This window comes from Thamnophis sirtalis, unplaced genomic scaffold (genome assembly GCF_051295495.1).
Source record: "Thamnophis sirtalis isolate CommonGarterSnake01/CBP01778 unplaced genomic scaffold, rThaSir2_p1.2 scaffold_4, whole genome shotgun sequence".
Lineage (NCBI taxonomy): Eukaryota > Metazoa > Chordata > Lepidosauria > Squamata > Natricidae > Thamnophis > Thamnophis sirtalis.
Genome location: NW_028261384.1, coordinates 90,876,516 through 90,896,463, shown reverse-complemented (window position 1 = coordinate 90,896,463; position 19,948 = coordinate 90,876,516). Strand labels below are relative to the sequence as shown.

Here is a 19,948-nt window from a genome sequence, read left to right as displayed (position 1 = left end):
CAGTTAAAGTCAAATAATATTGGAGGGTTTATGACCTGAAGCTGCAATAGTAAACTCATTCATGTATTTTACATCCAGAATGGACTCCTCCCTTTGGAGGTTAACAAAGATCAGAGACTCTGGAAATATTGAGTATCTTAAAATTCAACTGGCAAATTAAGTTTCTTGAAAGAGAAGGATTGGAGTCCACATAACATAACATAGAGATATATACTGATATCAGGTACCAAGGCCAATGTGAGCATCTATGATGACATAAGCTGCAACAGAAATAAGCATATTATGGAGTTTAGTTTTATCTTGATCTTCATAATTTGTGTTCTATCCACAAGAAAGCAATCTAGAAGAGAATGTTAATGATGCCAAAACTTCTGGTTTATGGATTTTTTGTAATTTAATGTTTGAAAAGAAGAGTTATAGCAGCATCTGCTAGATGCACTTATGTAATACAATATATATAGTATTTGATTTATGACAACAATTGGGACCAGAATTGGGGCCATTAGGCAATACAATCATTAAGCAATTCAATCATCATGTAGCTGAACCCAATTTTACATTTTTTTTACCATGATTGTTAATCAAATCACCATGACTGTTAAGCAAATCAAGTCCATTACATGAATCGCATGGTCATTATACGAATCCGGTTTCACCTATTGATTTTACTTGTTGGACGTTGGCTGGGAAGGTCATAAATCATTACAACATGACCGCAGGGTGCTGCATCCATTGTACAAATAGTTCTCATATCCTGTGACTTAGAAATTGTTCACAGAAATTGTACAACTTTTGGGAAGTTGTACATCGACTTCCCAAAATATACTTATGATCTGTGTCAACTCTGAAGCATTCCTGACCTGCTCTCAAGTTGCCCTAGGCAGAGGGATGGGAAAACCGAGCCTCACAACTGCATTTCAATCAAAATAAAGCACATTTCAGCAGCAACGTCAAGGTCATCTCCAGGGGGACCCACAGTGAGTGGAGGGAGTAACTTCTACAACCCGCAAAATTGCTTTGGGGGATGTGACTGATGACACGCCTTGGGGGAAGGAGGAAAGAGAGTCAGAGCCAAGGCACGAATTAAGTGAGGTCAGAGTTCTTCACTTGGATCGTGAAGAACTTCACTTGGATCGTGAAGAACTTCACAGAGGCTTCAGTTGGATTGTGCTGACATAGAGCTCCTAATAAATAACTGGATTTCTTCTGAAGCTTGGCTTGAGGCTCATGATTTAATTAGGGTATCGGTCGGAACCCTGACAATCTGGTTCTGCAGTTCCAATAGTTGTCATCTTCCCAATCACATGATCACATTTCAGGTGCTCAGCAACTGGCCCACATTTATCACTATTTGCAGCATCCCACATAAATCGTGATTTATGTTTTTGTCAGCATATACTTTTGGTTTTCAGCAAAATCACCGTACAGCGAACAAGTGCCATTATAATTTCAGTAACTAAATGAATTGCAAGTCAAAGAGTACTTGTACAAGAAGGGTAAATTGATAGTACATATTTGTCATCTATAGGTAATCCTCAATGGAAAACAATTTATTTAGTGACCATTCAAAGTTATAGTAGCACTGAAAAAAGTGACTTAAGACCATTTTTCACATTTACAACCATTGCAGCAGCCCCATGATCCCATTATTTGGATGCTTGGCAACTTGCATGTATTTGACAGTTGCAGTGTCCCAAAGCCATGTGATCACCTTTTGCAACTTTCTAACAAGCAAAGTCAATGGGGAAGCCAGATTCACTTAACAATGTTATTAACTTAACAACTGCAGTGATTCCCTTAACAACTGCAACAAGAAAGATCATAACATGGGGCAAAACTCACTTAATAACTGCTTAACTTAGCAACAGAAATGTTAGGCTCAACTGTCGTAAGTTGAGAACTATCTGTATTTTTTGTTCCCCTCTATGGGATTCCTTTAGTGATGGCCTGACTACAGGTACTCAACTTACAACAGTTCATTTAGTGACCATTCATAGTTACAACGGCACTGAAAAAAGTGACTTACCACAGCTTTTGACACTTACGACTTTTCCAGCATCCCCATGGTGTTGTGATTAAAATTCAGATGCTTGGCAACTGACTCACTGTTATGACACTTGCAGTGTTCCGGGGTGATGTGATCACCTTTTGCAATCTTCTGACAAGCAAGGTCAATGGAGAAGCCAGATTCACTTAACTATTGTATTACTAACTTAACAACTGCAGTGATTCATTTAATAACGCTGGCAAGAAAGTTTTAAACCAGGGCAAAATTCATTTAACTAATGTCTTATTTAGCAACAGAAATTTTGGGCTCAATTAAGATCCCAAGTCAAAAACTACCTGTATTCAATATTTGGTTGAAGACAGTACTTGTGTTCTCAAGAGTAATACTTTATTCCATACAAAAATAATAAGCTTTCATTTTACGAGGAAAAGAGGTAAATTTTAGATTACCACTGTTGGGAAGACTTACATGTGACTATCCAAAAATAAGCTGATTGAATTCGTTTGGGTTAAATCTAGAGAAAACTTATACATGACTGCTGCTCCTTGTCTTCTATTACTATACCTATTAATAATTAATTTTTCCATTATTTTATATCTTAGATTCTGTTTTATTTAGTATAGTAGAATGTAGATATTTGAAACTTTATTAACAGAAGTAATTTAAGAAGACATTTAAGAATAAGACATATATCATTTGTAATAACTCTGCATAGGTTTCTTACCTTTTTCCTTTCTTTTTCTAGAGCTCTCCACTGTTCATAACATTCTTCCAATCTAATATGAAGCTCACTGGCTGATCCACTTCGAGTTTTCACTGGTCTTTGAAATCCAAATGTTGGCATGAAGCCGGTGAAAGAACTGTCTCCATACATCATATCATTAAAATATGGGTACAAATGGCTTAAATCCTCATAGGAAAACAAATCATAGGAATCCATCAAAGGAATAACTGACGGTCCAAAAGCATGGTTGGATTTCAAAGGAAATCTATTTGAACTTAGCTGTTGGGCATTTGGGCTATGTCTCAAATCACCCATCATAAAATTATTTGAGAAACAAGAAACCTGGTTGCGATTTACACGGTTACTGACAATATTACTATCTCCACCTCCTTGTCTATGACTATTTAAGTGGCCTTGAGACTCCAGTATATCTTGGTAAGAATTTTGAGACAATCCATCTAAATGTTTTTGGCCTTCCTCAACTTCATAATGTCCAGTCTGTGGTTTAACTTGAAAATTGTGCTTGTTCACATTTTCAATGATCCCATATTGCTGTGAATAGTTATCACAAAAACCATTTGGTGGTTTAATTTTTTTGTCAATAATGGACTCAAAAAGGCTTTCTTCTACTTTACTTAATCCTTCTGTATGACTGGAAGAAGAAACTCTGTCTGCAGCACCACCGTCTTTGAAATCAAAACTAGAAAATACTGTAGGTGCTTCTTGGCGATATTTCTGAAGCAATAAATTATTATTTAAAGTTACATTGGCTGATGATAGCTGAGAAAAATCATAAGAATGATTGGAACCTTTTGAACCTGTAGATAAATTACTCAATTTTATCAAGGTGCTTTGATTCCGAATAGGGACAGAGGAACTGTTTTTAGCTTGTATATTTATCCATGTTGGCCTCAGATTTGTGTTTGGTGAAGTAGTCACTGGGTTTGTTGCTAAAATATTCAGTGATTTGAAATAATCTGAATTTTCTGTAACATTTGCAAAATCACCACTTCCTGGAACAGCTATATGAGACTTCAGGGTAAAATCCGACTTTAAGCCAAAATCAGGGGTAAATGAATTTTCATTCACAAACTGTTTCTCTGATATGAGTCCTGCAGTCTTTTGAAATGTAAAACTCTGCTGTTCTGAAGATACATCTTCCATTTTCTTTGGGACTACTTGTTTGTTTTGAAAAATTTTACTATAATTATCTGTATCTAACATTGGTAACTCAGGTGTTCCACTTGGTAATTTTTTACTCTCTTGAACACCATAATTTATGTTTTTATTTTGCTTTACTTTATTAAGATGAGAATAATCCAGGTATCTATAGTAATCAGCACTTTCACCATACCTATTAAATTGTGAAAGAAACATTTCAGCTTTCTTTTGATGTTGTGAATCATGTCCCTTAGGCCCCGTTTTTTCTCTTCCGTAAGTGTAGGGATCTGCTCCTGATTCTTTTATTGCTTCTAAAAGATTGGTTTGTGGGGTAAAACATGTTTTCGCATATGAATAGTCTTGAAATTGTGATGCCTTTGCATTCTCATTGGACTGAACATTGTAACAGCTGAGATTATCATTCCTGGAAGGAAACAGCCATTGCTCATCAAGATCTATATTAGTAAGCTCATGGTAAAGGTCATCCACCTTCTGCTGCAAAGTTACATTACCAGTGTGCAGATACTGTTTTTCAGAAACTGGTAAAGATTCTCCACCATAAAAAGCTTGCTGAGGAATGACTCCATCTATTGCTCTTTTTGTTTCAGACAACAAATCAGGGTGGTCTGTAAATCGAGTAGTGCTCACAGGCCATACAGATTTTAAACTGGAGGCACATGCTCTAGAAGAATGAAACATAAATAGTTGTGGCAATTCCTTACTAAGTTTTATACTTTATGCTTTTAGTTTTGATGTGTCCTACAATTAATATATCCAGAGAGCTATTAAAAGCTATTACAATTATAGTTTTAGAACAACATATATATTAAAGTAAAAATAAATATTTAAAAGATAGTATGCTGATAATATGAAGAGGTTGCAAGTAACTGGCATATATCTTATTTAATAGATACATTCAAGATGATAGTATTTTGAAATAGAATCAATATACTGTTTAAGACAATTACTAAACAGCTGAAATAGCTGAAAAAATACTTAGAAATTTTAATTTTAAAATATGTATGCATCAAGACTGCTAAAATAGGGACAGAAATTGCAACCTTTTACTATTGGAAATAAGTTAAAAGTGGCTATATATGATGAATGCTGCTTATAACAGCGAGCATGAGAAAATGTTGTTCTCTTCTAAATACAGTACTAACCCTTCAGTAAAATAGGGCTGTGATTTATCTTGTTCTTCCAAGATGTTAGACACAAGTCCATATAGATCTGTTTCACTGCCATAGTCATTTCTTTCTGTTTGAATCCTGAGGACAAATAAAGTATAGTGAATTGTTGCTTATCATCCCAATTCTATTTTGTTTGGTCTTTTTAATTGTATAGTCCCATAATAACGAACCTATGGCACGCATGGCCCTCTCTGTGGGCATGCACACCATCACCAGCTGCTCTTCTGGTTTCTTGCGTACGCGTATCTGCTGGCCAGCTGGTCTTTGTGTGCGCCAGAGTGCGATATTTCTGAAGCAACAAACCCGAAGACCAGCTGTCGTTGCACATGTGAGCGCTGACCAACTGGCCTTTGGGTTTTCAGTGCTCCGGTGCGCACGAAAACCAGCTGGGCAGGGCACATACATGTGCCAGAAACCCGAAGACCAACTAGCTGGCAAATGTGCACCAACCAGCTGGTCTTCAAGTTTCCTGCACCCAGCATGCGCGTTCCAGTTTGGGCACTCGGTGCTGAAAAGGTTTACCATCACTGGTATAGTCTGTACTTATGATATAATGAATTATTCAGAACTACAACCTATTTCACCAAGTTCCTTCTTACATAGCATAACGAAATTTTCTCTGTATTTCTGTCTGGTAGAGAATTGTGCTATCTTCCCACCAGATAACAGCTGATAAAAATGTATTTCCCAACCAAATCATCACCAACCAAACCACACATAATTTTAAATCAATATTAAAATTAATATTTTAATATCATACAATTAAGAACTTCCATAATTCAAATATATCCAAACTGCTATTGTTGGAGAAAATCTCAAATGATTTAACAATTTGTTAGCCTTGTAGTCATCTGATAATATGTAAACTTTGTATTGTTGAAATATATTTATTTTGTAGTAATCTGGTAAGAGGACAGCTGTTCAGCAGTGCAACTTGTGAAATTACAGAAACACTGTTTCACCATGTTTTATTGCTGTACTTATGTTATTACTTATTCAGAGCAAATACACTCACATTAAAAATATAAAACTGATAAAATTTTCAAAAGCAAAAACAAGTGTCAAGAGTTTTTTTAAAAACTCCAATATTTTATGGTTTGGAAAAGCCAAAACAACATCTTTTTTATAAATAGTTAGTAATTCCAGAATTTTCCCAAGAAAAATTCAAAAATTCAGGCTCAAGGTGATTTTATAATTTATAATTATAAAATTTTATAAAACCCAGACCATCAAAAGCATTCCTTAAAATATTTGCTGCCATCATTCCCTAAAGATTCACACCAACTTCTTTTGTAAAGATAAAATATGCAAGAGACTCATTTTCTCTTGTTGTCTTATCTGTCATTTATATGCCTTTCTGTCATTTAGAATAATAAAATTATCAGCCAGAGTACAATACAGTACAACATAAGAGGATATGGTGAAAAATATAGTTGTAATTCTTAAATTATTGTCTTGCTATTAGAAGAAGAGAGACATTTGAAGGCTTTTATTTTTACATCTTCTATCATTGTATTTCTATTTTTTTTTAAAGAATAAAACGGCAAATATGTTTACAGAATGGAATAGGACAGTGATGGCGAATCTTTTTTGACTCCTGTGCCAAAAGCGGGGGGGACGGGGTTATGTGCGGGCATGCCACTCATGATGCTATGTGCGCAACACCCCCGCACGCGCATCTGCACATGACCAGTGGGGGCCCCCCGCTTTTGACGAGGTTTTTTTGTCCTTCCCAGGCTCCAGAGGCTTTCTAGGGCAAAAACAGACTCCCCCTCCCACCCTCTGGAGGGCGAAAAACGGAGCAACAGGGAAACTGGTGCCCTCTTAAAGCTACACAAACCTCAAATCTTTGACAGTTCTTGCAACAGATATAATTTTCTCTAATATGAGAATCCAAACATGGTCCAAAGTGGGAAACTTTCCAGCCTATCTGAACTTGGACTGGAGCGCTCCCAAAACAGTCCTAACGGGCGGACTGAGTTTTCGAACTGAGCATGCAGAGGCAAAGGGAGGCGTGGTCAACTAAAAACATCACTCAGTCCAAAGGCAGATAGGCTGTGTTAACCCGGCATTGGACTCTCCGAGCAGTGCACTGGAGAATGTTGACTTCCAGTTTGTCCTTAAGCCCCATTTTCAACCTCTGGAGCCTTCAGGGACCTTTAGGAGGCTTCCCTGAAGGCTCCAGAGGGCAAAAAACAGACCTACAGGGAAACTGGAAGTTCGGGTAGGGTGTCTTCTGGTTTGTCCATAGGACCAATTTTTGTCCTCCGGAGCCTTCAGGAAGCTTCCCTGAAGGCACTGAAGGGCAAAAAACCTAGGGGGGGACCGAAAGTCCCGGTTTGCTCGTAGAGCCAGTTTTTGCCCTCTGGAGCCTTTAGGGGAGCCTCTTGAAGGCCCTTGAAGTCTCTAGGGGGCGAAAAACAGATCTACGGACAAACCGGAAGTCACTTTGCTCATAGGGACGTTTTTTTGTCCTCCGGAACCTACAGGGAAGCCTCCTGAAGGCCCCTGAAGGCTCCAGAGGGCGAAAAATGGATCTATGGGGAACCAGAAGTTTGGGAATGGTGACTTCTGGTCACCATTTTCGATTTTCGACTTCCCTGAAGGCTCCGGAGGGTGAAAAATGGTCTTATGAGCAAACCAGAAGTCCATTCCTGAATTTCTGGTTTGCCCGTAGGGCCATTTCTTTTTGCTCTGGAGGAAGCCTCCGGAGGGCGAAAAACAGCCTCAAAAGAAAGCCAGAGTCAGTTGCCTGCGCGCGCATGCGCACTGGCCAGCTAACAGGGCAATGCCTTGCATGCCCTTAAAAATGGCTCCATGTGCCACCTGTGGCACGCTTGCCATAGGTTCACCATCACAGGAATAGGATGATATAACATTATTTTGAGTCTTTTGGTATATGAAATTTTATTCATTTTATAAAATGCTCTGTGCAGAAAGATTGCTGCACGTTAGAACAATTTAGAAAATCCCCAACATATTAGGTATGTCTTATGCCAGAAAGCAAAGAAATTTCAAAGTTCATTTGATTCTTAAATTATATACCTGCTCTTTACATTAATTTGAGAATTTGGAGGTTGTTTATTATCATCTGCATAAGTGGACCATGGGACGTAGAAAAGAGAAGAATCATTGTGGTTTAAACATTCAGAGGTTGTAGAAAGTGAAGTACTGTAAGTTTGCCGTAAGTCTACATTCTCTTCATTCTGTTTTTAAAGAAAAAAAAAGATAATATACAAAGCAGTACTTTTCTTAACTTACAACATAAATTTTATAGTTAATTTCCAGTATTGAGGTTAAGCAGGTTATGAAGAGGAAAAGAACCATCTGGCTTGTTTGCCTAATACTAGGAAGTTAGATTAATGCAAATGTATGAAGCTAGACATTGTTACTCAATTCAATTTATTAACTAATTTCAAGGCAAAATTGTTTCATGATCTTACCAAGCCATAATAACTGTTCACATTTCATAGATATTCAACTATTTACATTTTATAATTTTATATTTTTTTAAAAAATGACATAACATCAAATTAGCTTGTTTTCAAATTAATCCACGCATTGGTAGAAAAAATTATCAGAATTGTTCTTGTATTATATTAAATAATGTAAGCAAGAAAGAGAAAGTGAAGTATAACTTCCAGAGCATATAAAAATTTTAAAATGCAGTTTATTTGGATTTCCCTTGTCAATAAAACAGTGAAAATATAATTCATTCTTTATAATTTATTCCCTCATAACTAAAAATGATTTCTATATAATCACACAATGTAAATCCATCCTCAAACAAAAAGTTGTAAACTGGATGTCCAAAGTGTCTTAATATAGGAGTAATACATATATAAAACAATGGAATATGTACAGCACTAATGCTAGTTAAAAAGGAACGCTTTCTTTTATATAGAGAGAGTTGACTTAGAGTTATACTTACAAAAATTCCTACTCAGTCACTCATGCCCTAATCATTTCCCGTCTTGACTATTGCAACACGCTCTACATGGGGCTATCCTTGAAGAACATTAGGAAGCTCCAATTGGTGCAAAATGCAGCAACCTGTACGGTTTTGTGCAGACCTAAGTGTGCACATGTATCACCTCTCTTGCGGGAACTGAATTGGTTGCTGATTGGCTTCTGGGTGCAATTCAAGATGCTGGTTGTCATTTTTAAAGTCCTTCATACACCCTGGGGTCAGGGTATATGAGGGACTGTCCCTTGCCAGTCACATGTACCCAACCCACTAGAGCGGGGAAGCAAGGAATGTTGTGGGTCCCAACCCCTAGAGATATACTGGTGAGACCCAGAAGGGCATTCTCCATAGTGGCTCCCTCTCTCTGAAACATCATTCCCCCAGATATTAGAATGTCCCCCACTCTAACACTCCCAGAAGGCACTAAAGGCCTGGTTCTGCCAGTGGGCCTAGGAAAAGCAGGAGAGCAGGATGGAGCCCATTAAATGGCTTGTGTGAAATGTTGCCGCTGAGGTGGGTGGGCTATTATTTTATTATTTTATTTTCTTCTATTAGTTTTATTTTTATATATGTTTTTATATTCCTGTAAGCCGCCTTGAATCACCATGTGGAAATATGAGGCAATATAAATTTTCTAAATAAATAAAATAAATAAAAATGATACTGGCAATGGTTTTCCCTGAGATGAATGGAACTGAAAACTGGTATTTGAAAAAGCAAGCTAATAAGGGTACTGATTGCTATTGAATTTAAATGTCAAACAATCTATCCAAAGTTTTCATTTGAGGCATAAATAAGGTTCAAATTATTACATTAAATGATGATCTAGCTTTCTGGAGAATACTGGGAAAAATAGAATAAAAGAAAAGAGGGTGACCAAGAGCAAGATGGGTGGATTCAATTAAACAGTGATACGTGTACCACAAGAAAATCAAATGACCAGGTTGAGAACAGATCAGAGAGAAAATTGTTAAAAGTAAAGAGCTGGTCATCAATAGTCAACATTAAGAGGACATTATCATCATAGTCAGTAGTGAGGGCTGGAAGTAATATTTGGTTAGCCCCTGGTAAATGATCTAAATGAATCTCTAGTCAGTTGCTTTTGGAAAATTCAAACCTGGGCATGAAATCAATAGATGTATAGGATAAATGGTCCTCCAAATGAATTAGAATTTTCAGCAGCCTTAATTAGCATGACACTTTGTAAGTTCAAAAGTTGAAGTTCAAAAGTATCTGGGTTCACAATAGCAAGTTGGCACTGTTGCCTTGCTCTTGATCAACTGATACTCATTCACAGATAGATCACTTTAGGTAGTCCTCGACCGGAAGGGCCTAATCACCACAGCCAACTCACCAGGGACAATTCAACATTCAATTTAATTATTTTAATTTTTTTTTTTAATTTAATGTTTGTCATTCAGTTTTTATTTTGTCCCTCCCTTGGCATCCTTTCTTTAATAATTATATTCCACCATTTCTTTGATATTAGTGTAACTCTTCTTCCGCGGCGAGTTGTCCCATAGCGAGTTGGCTATGGTCCTACAGCCTAAATTGTTTAGACTTACTGTACATAATTAATTTAGTGACGGTTCAAAGTTATAACAGTACTAAAAAAACAACTTACGACCATTTTTCACATTTACAATTGTTGCAGCATGCTCATTGTCTCATGATCAAAATTCGGATGCCTGGCAACGTGCATGCATTTGTAATAGCTGCAGTGTGCTAGGATCATGTGATTACTATTTGCAACCTTCTGACAAGCAAAGTCCATGGAAAAGCCAGATTTACTTAACAACCGTGTTACTAACTTAACTGCAGGATTCACTTAAAAACTGTCTTGCTTAGCAATAGAAATGTTGGACTCATTGTGGTCCTGAATGAGGACAACCTATAATACAGTAAATTCATTGTATTATATGGCCAAAGACCTGAAACATAAAATACAACCAAAAAATGCAACAAGATTACACAAAATCATCTGTTTCGAGTAACATCTTTCATGGGACCACTAGATCCTGTGATTTCTTCATCATGCTAAACTACCACAGACAATAATGCGTTCTTAATACATTAATACATTTTTGCTATTATAGCATTGTATTGGAAAGTAGTATATTTCTGAATTATGAAGATGACAGAATAAAGTATTATTTAAAATGTTTATTAATTTCTGTATAAATACCATACTGGTTTGAAACAATTAGGTCAATTAGACCTAGATGAGCAATCATTTTATAAGTCCCAACACTATGCTCCAAATTCCTGGGACAAATAATGCAAAGGTATTTTCTATTCAAATGCAGAAACAAATATACTGGCATACTTGTTCAAGTAGTGAAAATTTGGAGGCCTTTTTTACTCATTTTTATTAATAACTTATCAAGTATATCAAACTGAATTCTCATTTATTTTTCATAGAAGTAGAAAAAGCACACAGAAGAGCAAAACAAAAAATTAAAAAAGCAAATTAAAGAAAAGATATGTCATTTGACTCATTCTTCCCTGTATCTTCTGAATTTCACAAAAAACTATATAGACAATCCTTTTTTGTGATACAGAAACATGGCTTGGATAGCTGAGTAAACAATGCATAAACCATACTAAAATATCATTTGTTTTGGGGCATGGGCTGCACATCTATTTTCATTGACCAAGAATCATAGAACATTGAAATGAATCTTTAGAAACAGCAGAATATTCAAATGGTTACCTCCGCTTAAGGTTTTGGGATAGAATTTTTAAAAATATTTGTATGTTAAAGCTAACAAAATCTTGCCTTTTTTTATTTCTCCCTGAAAAAATGGCATTTTTCTGCTATAAAAAAACCTACAAAAACAGGGTGCCAGAGTTATATATGATTGACGAGCTGCCCATACAGTTGGAGATTATTCTGTTATCACCCCAATACTGAACTCACTCATGAACTATGTCATAATGCATTTTAAATATAAAGTTTATTTTAAAGTCAATATAATAGGACTATATACTGATCCTACAATGCTTCAATGTGGTTACTTCCTAAAATGTTTTTGAAGTAAAATTATCTTTAAAAAAACTGATTGAACCTGCAATTTGTAGCAATCATAGAAGGAACTGCAACCTGTCATGATAACGTTATTGAACACATCCGTCAGTCTTCCACTGGATTCTGTACTATTCAAATAGCGGCTGCTACCTCTGAAAGCTACTTTAGGCTGGTATAAAACAATGAAGGTAAAAAGACAATTAATTCACATCTAAATTGTTTGCTTTAAATTTTTAAAACATTGGGTAAGTACATTTCTATATTCTGACTTTCCAGGAATGAGGTTAATAAAAATATTGCTCTCCATTTTTTTACATTAAAGAATTATGTAGAAAAAAGATTTGGAAAGAATTATACAATAGTATCTACATCTCCAACTTGGATGAATTCTGAGCCAAGATTTCTGAGTTTTAAATCTCAAATGTTTGATTAGTTAGCAAAATGAATAGCTAAAGTCGAGATTTTTATTCAAATGCCCACACATAAGCGTAAATATAAATGAGCCAAACCAAAGAAAAAAAATTGGATTCCTCCATTGAGAAAAGTTGGGCTAGTGGGAAAAACATGACTGGAAAACTACTTGATTCCTTTTGCTAAATGCACAATTATTATTGCTGTATAATTAATGATTAATAGAGGTGCTTGGTTATTAGGTTTTACAACCTCTGACTTCAATTCCTCAAGTTCCTGTGCTTCCCCTTGCTTTCTAGTGTTTGTACATCCCATTTATTTTCCTTAGTTACATTTCCAGTATCTTAAATAACTGCTGGCCTCCACTCTTCTAAATCCTCTACGAAGTTTGTACCCATTCTTTATTTTTTTCTCTTGCCCTTCAGCAAGCCCTCATTATACTGCCCCTTTCGATTCCAGGTGCCCCATGCCACTTGCCCCCTCTCCCACCTGTCCTTTGCCTGACCCCTCCGCTTCTGCTTCATACCTCAGCGTGCCATTCTATTGTTTAGCATTCTTCCTCACACCCGTTCCCCCACCCCCTCACCTCCATCCCTTTCCCTACACAGCTTTAAGAACGCCTCTCACTCCCTTCCTTCAGGGAAACCTTGGGACAAAGAGAGACGTCGTGGAATCCCCGCCATTCCCAAGGGAAGCTGAGAGCGCCTCTCACAGCAGCCGGGGGAAGGAGAACAACCGTTACCACACCTGACAGGCTGGGGGAGGGAGGGGGCGGGGGAGAGAAGGAAGCGACTTCCCAAGGGTTCATCCCCTCCCCCCCCAACACACACACACACACACACACACACACACGCACAAACACAGCTCAGTCCTCCCCATAATTGGATGCCGCAGAAAAAAAAGACGACCAATAAGAAGCTGCATTCCCCACCCCCTCCATATCCTTCCTTCCCCCGCATCTTCCTCGGCGGAGACCCACGGGGATAGGAAATTCGGGGATGTCATTGGAGGCCCCTCTAAGTTTTTATTCTTCCTTCAGCTGAGCTCATGCCTGTAAGTGGACGCGGTTATCGTCAGTGCTCCTCCAGAGAACCAATCTAATAGCCGAACGCGGCACCGTCTTTGCCCAAATTTGGCCCCCCAGATAACTGCGCTGTAGTTAATGGTAGTGGTATTCCTGTACTTTCTCCCCGCCCACTAATCTTAGTGGGCGGGAACTTCTGGCACGCAGTTGGATGAGCTTCCTCCTACCCAATGAGAAGCCGGTAAATGATATTAATTACCCGGAGATAAGCCAAGGCAGTTGAAATAAGTTTTAACTTTTTTTCCTGTCACGCAAATATAAACTCAAGCTAAAGCAAAACAAAACAAAATGCGAGGGCTAGAAAGGAATAAAAATCAGATATTAATGTCTTGCGTTTAAAACTAAGGAGGAGGGAGTCCCCTCACTCCAGGAATGTTTAATTTCTCTATTTCCCTGAGAAGGAAGGCTATTTATAGAGGGAGGTATTGTAGTTTCAGCTGGTCTCAGCTGATACTAATTATGAACCATGGAAAACAAATCATAAGGGTATGGTGGGGTCCCAGTGAGTCGCAAAATGTCACAATTTAAGTACAAAGATCAGATTCAAACGTCAGCTTCTCAGTCATCCGGGTCATGGTATGGAAAATAAACATAGAGTAAACCGATCAGGGCTACATTCAGCAGTCCACTTGCATTTAAAAGACACAGGCCACTCTTGAAGACAGAAAAGTCCATATTTTGGACAGAGAGGATCACTGGTTGGAAAGAGGGATTAAAGAGGCTGTTTATGTCAAAATTGAACAGCCCTCTGTCAACAGCTAAGCTAAGCTAAGACCTGAGCTTGTTGATCAGAAAGGTTGGCAGTTCTGCAGTTCGAATCCCAAGTGCCGCATACTTGTCCCAGCTTCTGCCAACCTAGCAGTTCAAAAGCATGTAAAAATGCAAGTAGAAAAATAGGGACCACCTTTGGTGGGAAGGTAATAGCATTCGTGCACCTTTGGCATTTAGTCATGCTGGCCACATGACCACGGAGACATCTTTGGACAGTGCTGGCTCTTCAGCTTTGAAATGGAGATGAGCGCTGCCCCCTAGAGTGGGGAACAACCAGCATATGTGCGAGGGGAACCTTTACCTTATCTCCAATCTACAACAGTCCTTTTAACAGTTGCAAAAAGGGCCCATTTGCAACCATTTGCACCACTCAGGTGACCCTGATGCCATAAATAAAATGGCAGGTGACCTTAATGACTTTCTAAAAGAATGCAAATGACCAGCTGTTGCAAGGAGTATAAATCCTTCCATTCCCCACCATCCAGTCAGAGCTGAAGAAGCTTCTTGAATGAGGAGTGAAATGTCTTCAAATAAAAACTAGAAAGTCCAGTTGCCTCTTGAAAAAGCACCTTTGGGTTCAAACATTCCATTATGGTTTGCTTAACTGAAATTTATTAACATTTGGCTACGTTCACACATAGTCTCTGTACACTCAATGACTGGGTTACTAAAACAGACTAAGTGGAAACCAAACACATTTGTACTGTTTGGTATGTTGTGAAAAGAAGCTATAACTGGAAAATGAAAGATGAAGGTTCCTACATTAAGTAAAACATTGGTTTTTTTATGTATTTTGTTCTTTGAACTTCGGCAACTGTGATTTGTAGTCATGGTATATGGCTTCATATGCTGTGTGAACCCAGACCTTGCAGCTTTGTCAAACCATAACTGAATGCTATTAAAATATGTGCTGGAAATATGTTGGGAAGTGGCAAGTTTGTATGTTAGTACCATCCACTAATCATTTGAATGCATTTACATTCTTTAACTGTGTACAGTAATTTAAAACACAAGAGCTTAAGTTGATGGGCAGTAGGGCTGAATGTGGGAGCAACTATAAATTGTAACATTCCCTTCCCCAAGTACCCTGTTTCCATCAAAATAAGACTTCCCCGGATAATAAGCCCAATCGGGCTTTTGAGTGCATGCGCTGAAATAAGCCCTTCCTGAAAATATTGAAACACAGCAGCAGCCATGAGGTGACCACGCTCACCACCTCCTGCACTTCAAAAATAATAAGACCTCCCCAAAAATAAGGCCAAGCCCTTATTTTAGGGGTCAAAAGAAAATGTCCCTGTCTTATTTTCGGGGAAACATGGTATATTGTGAAGTTTCCAATACATGTGCAGAATAAAGGTAAAAGATCCATACAGAGTGAAATTTTTACTCAAAAATTGAGACTCAGAAGTCATATCTGCAATATAAAAAGTAGCAATAAAGGGAAGTCATTGATGAAAAGTTAAAATACAGGATTTTTCACTTTACTCTGAAGTAATATTGTTTAAATATTCATATATTCCAGGATTTCAGACAAAATACTTTTTTTAAAAAAGTTTGAAAAGTATGAACATCAAAATGGCTATATATATGGCTCTGCTTAGCATTTGAGACCTTCCCCATGTTAGCTAGGTGTTTTCTCCTGATTTGGAGAACTCATTTTTAAAACTCGTAAATTTACATTGTGAATCCAGATGGACCATAGATGGTGCTAGAAGGAAAAACATATCCTTAGGCTTTTCTTTTCATTTTTTGTCCATTTTTCTCAAAGAGTAGTTCTAGCCTTTCATTAAGGGCTGGCTAATTACATCTGTTTTTGCCATTGTATAAAAAACGTTGTGCAGTTCTAAAGATGGATTTTAAATGAGACTCAATGTTATGTACAGAATGGCTCCAAATCTTTTCTTCTTCACATAATATTGCAGAATATTTTGCATAAGAATGAACAATTACACTAACGTATACTGCATAGTCTTGTAACAGCAAAATGACTTTACAACAAAAGAATTTGTTAAAATCTAAATTCAAAAATGAAATAAAACATAAATTAAAATAATATTTTAAAAATAGGAGATCAGCAATAATTCCTAAGAATACAGTTGAACTTTCCAGAGAGGTATTTTTGTTAAACTTTAACTTTGATTTGTATGCCGCCCCCTCCCTTGGGACTAGGGCCACAAAAGAACAGTTTGTATCTTTTCCCAATCTTACTTCCCCCTCACCCAAAGTCTGTTACATGGAATGATTTTCTAATTTTTGTTTTCCCAGCAATTTTGTCCACAGAGTACCAACTTGCTCTGCAAAATAAGGGATTGCTAGAAAGCAACAGATTTAAAACCTAGGATGTGGAAGAAAATATTTTACTGGATCAAGCTGGGATTGTTTCGGATCAACTGTATATAAGGATGAGTTTGTAAGTAAATTACATATATTGAAAACATGTATAATATCAATGATTCATCATTTTAAAAGAAAATGGGTGTCACAAGGTGAGTGAAGCGGGGTGGGATGGCAGGTCCAAAGCTGTTTATAGAGTTCATTATGCCACTGAAATTTCTGTCTGGGCATTTTACTGTCAAATAAAAAGATAAAGAGAGCCAGTTTGGTATAGTGGTTAAAACAGCAGACTAGAAACCTGGTGACTGTGAGTCTACTCCAGTGGTGGGATTCATTTTTTTTACTACCAGTTCTGTGGGCGTGGCTTGGTGGTCGTGGCAGGAGAAGGATACTGTAAAATCTCCATTCCCATCTCATTCCAGGGGAAGGATGCTGTAAAATCTCCATTCTCTTCCCACTATAGGGGAAGGTTACTACAAATTCCCCATTCTCTCCCAATCGGCTGGGCCTCCGGAGTTAGAGAATAGATGGGGCGGGGACAGTTAGAAATGGTATTTACCGGTTCTCTGGACTACTCAAAATTTCTGTTACTAGTTCTCCATAACTGGTCATAACCTGCTCCATAACCCTCTTGTCTAGTCCCACCTTGAGCAGAAAGCCAGCTGGGAAGCCAGGGGTGAGTCTTTGAGGTTTAGGAAGGAAGCAGTGGCAAACCTCTCCTGAAAAACCTTGCCAAGTAAACAGCAGGGACTTGTCCAGGTAATCTTGGAGAATTTGATATATAATTGAACAGTCACAGTAGGTGGCAATACTTAACTGATCCAGTTGATCTTGAAAAAATTAAGATCTACTGTTACTGAGATAGGAAACAAAACAAAAAAAAATGCTCTGAATCTCAAACAAAATTTCTTCTTTCTTAATTTCAGTAATGATAGATGGTTTAATTCTCTTTTCCCTAACTTTTTACTCTCCAGAATTTTCACTTTGCTATTAATTTGTTTTATAACTCCTGTCAGTTGTTTTGCAGTTTTCCATCTTCTTCACTTCTTCTTTCATCCCCTCTTTCTTCTTTACAAGTTTTTCATCTATTCTTTTTTCAAAAGCTGTCAATTTAGTATTAAATGATTTAGACAACCTACAAATTCACACATTTTCTGAAGCAAAGGCTAGTGATATTCTGGTTTCTGTAGGTTCTTCCAACAACCTTCTCTTCTGTTCTTGCTGCTTTTCTAATGTTTGTTCATTATACTATTGTAATCAAAAAGTCTCTCAATTACAAGGGAAGAGTAAAAAGCAGGTTTCCCCTACTACTACTACTTTTTCTTTTCTGTTCTATCTGCTCTTAATACTTTGGTCTGAAATGGTAGTCCATAGTTACAGACACCATTAGCCTGGTTCAATACAGCTAAAAGATACAGAGGAAGGTTGTAGACTATGACGGAAGGAATGATCAATTAATGAGAAGTTCCATCTTTGTTTGCTTCTAATACACTTATTGGTGTCACCTACAGATGGACATAGCCAGAATTTGCGTATCCCCATGGATTGGTTCGCCAAGCCGTGAGATATTTAAACTGCTATCATTGGTTGACAGGCTTGCCAGAGCTGAATAAATGGAGAGCTCTGGCAGTATGTTGGCAGATCATATTGTGGCAAACAGGGAAATAAAGTGCTGAATGTTTTTCGAGCCTGCAGTCCTCTAACTGCATCTAACACTGACAACGAAGGACAAAGGAATTTCACCATCCACTTTGTGGCATCCGTGGCCATCTTATCGCAAGGACACCCTGCATCAACCAGGATCAGGATGGCATAGCACACATCCCTCGCACCGGCAATTTTCGATCCACACACAGAGGACTGGCACACATACATGGGGAGATTTGGATGTTCCTGAAAGCAAACAATTTCCAGGACTTTCCAGACAGTCACAAGCATGCCCTATTCCTCACCTACTGTGGCATGAAGACCTACAAGATGGCACAGATGCTCATCACCCCTGCTAAAGTGGAATCCATCTCTAGGACAACCCTGAAAAATGCCTTGGAAGACCACTATGCTCCGCCTGCCACTTCCATGGTAAATCAAAATGAATTCTATCACCGGCGCCAATGGGACAGGGAGGCAGTCAACGATTTTGTGGCCGTTTTCAAAGAGATCACCAAAAAATGTGAATTCATTAATCTGGAAGGGATGATGAGGGACCGAATTATCCTTGGAATGAGGGATCTATCTCTACAAAAGAAGCTCTTGGTCCGGAAGAGGGGTCACATTCAAAGATGTGGTAGAGGAGGCGAGAGCTGCAAAGTCCTCAAACAATTCTGCGCTGGATATCAGGAAGGCAAGTGGGGTCCATCTCACACAAAGGGAACCTGACTGGGCCACAGATGTTCCAGAGAACGAGGGAGAGTGGGAAGACAAGAACACAATCCACTGCATCTACCCGGAGCGGCAAGCAAACCCCAGAGACTATGAAACTAAGCAGCCACACTGTTCAGGCTGCATGGGGCTTCACACCAGATCAGCCTGCCATTTTAAAGAGGCCATCAGCCAACAGTGCCAATGGAAGGGCCACATTGCCAAAGCCTGCAAAGCCAAACAGCCCACACCATTCCAGCTCAAACCCACAGGGAACCAAAGTAGACCAGCACACCCAAGACCTGACCAGCAAAGGTACAAGCACCAAGATGACCAATACCCTGTATCCAGAGACATTAACCACACTACCATGGACCACTCAGACACATACGAGGGGGAGAAATACCACACCACTGTGACAATCGAGGGAAGCCATGCCAGATGGAGCTGGACACAGGGCCATTCTTTACCATATCCTGGCCGACCCTCAAGCGCCTAAACCCATCCACCACTAAAAAGCTGCTCAAGCCGCAAAATGTCTGCCTGAAGAATTTTCAAGGAAATAGCATCCAGATGCTGGCAGACTGGAAGTAAGGGTGAGCTTCAAGGAATTCCATGGCCAGCTACCCCTCATCATCGTAGCGAACGACCGGCCATCCTTGTTGGGCATAGAGTGGTTTTAAAATTCTAGGACTTGGCATCACGGGACTCAACCATATCTCCAGAACCGAACTGGACCAGCTGCTGATGTAATTCAGGAACATGTTCGACGGGGGCCTAGGTAAATATACGGGGAAGCCCATCATATTCAATCTAGACCCCAGTGTAACCCCCATCAGGCTCAAACCCCAAAGGGTCACTTTTGCTCTACAGCCCAGGGTAGATGAGCAACTGGAGAAACTCATTGTTCAA

At 38.5% G+C, this 19,948-nt stretch overlaps 1 protein-coding gene and 1 long non-coding RNA gene across 7 annotated transcripts in view; one reads left to right on the top strand and one right to left on the bottom strand.

Annotated features, from left to right (window-relative positions):
- Positions 1-13,682, bottom strand: part of MEIOC (meiosis specific with coiled-coil domain) — a 23,120-nt gene extending 9,438 nt beyond the window's left edge. The window contains exons 1-5 of one of the 6 annotated variants that reach the window (XM_087713376.1): positions 13,541-13,682; positions 12,119-12,247; positions 8,129-8,289; positions 5,057-5,161; positions 2,733-4,575 (exon numbers count right to left, since the gene is read on the bottom strand). In XM_087713376.1, the coding sequence (XP_087569502.1) occupies positions 2,733-4,575; positions 5,057-5,161; positions 8,129-8,289; positions 12,119-12,160 (2,151 nt within the window). In that variant the 5' untranslated portion in view covers positions 12,161-12,247; positions 13,541-13,682. Of the gene's footprint in view, positions 1-2,732; positions 4,576-5,056; positions 5,162-8,128; positions 8,290-12,118; positions 12,248-13,015; positions 13,277-13,420; positions 13,511-13,540 lie in introns of those variants that run through there. The other 5 variants (XM_014076416.2, XM_087713377.1, XM_014076417.2 and 2 more) reach the window with 5 other exon arrangements.
- LOC148045972 (uncharacterized) overlaps positions 13,467-19,948 on the top strand; it is a 27,394-nt gene continuing 20,912 nt past the window's right edge. Inside the window, exons 1-2 of the long non-coding RNA XR_015696416.1 lie at positions 13,467-13,542; positions 16,610-16,754. This is a non-coding gene — a long non-coding RNA (uncharacterized LOC148045972). The remainder of the gene's footprint in view (positions 13,543-16,609; positions 16,755-19,948) is intronic.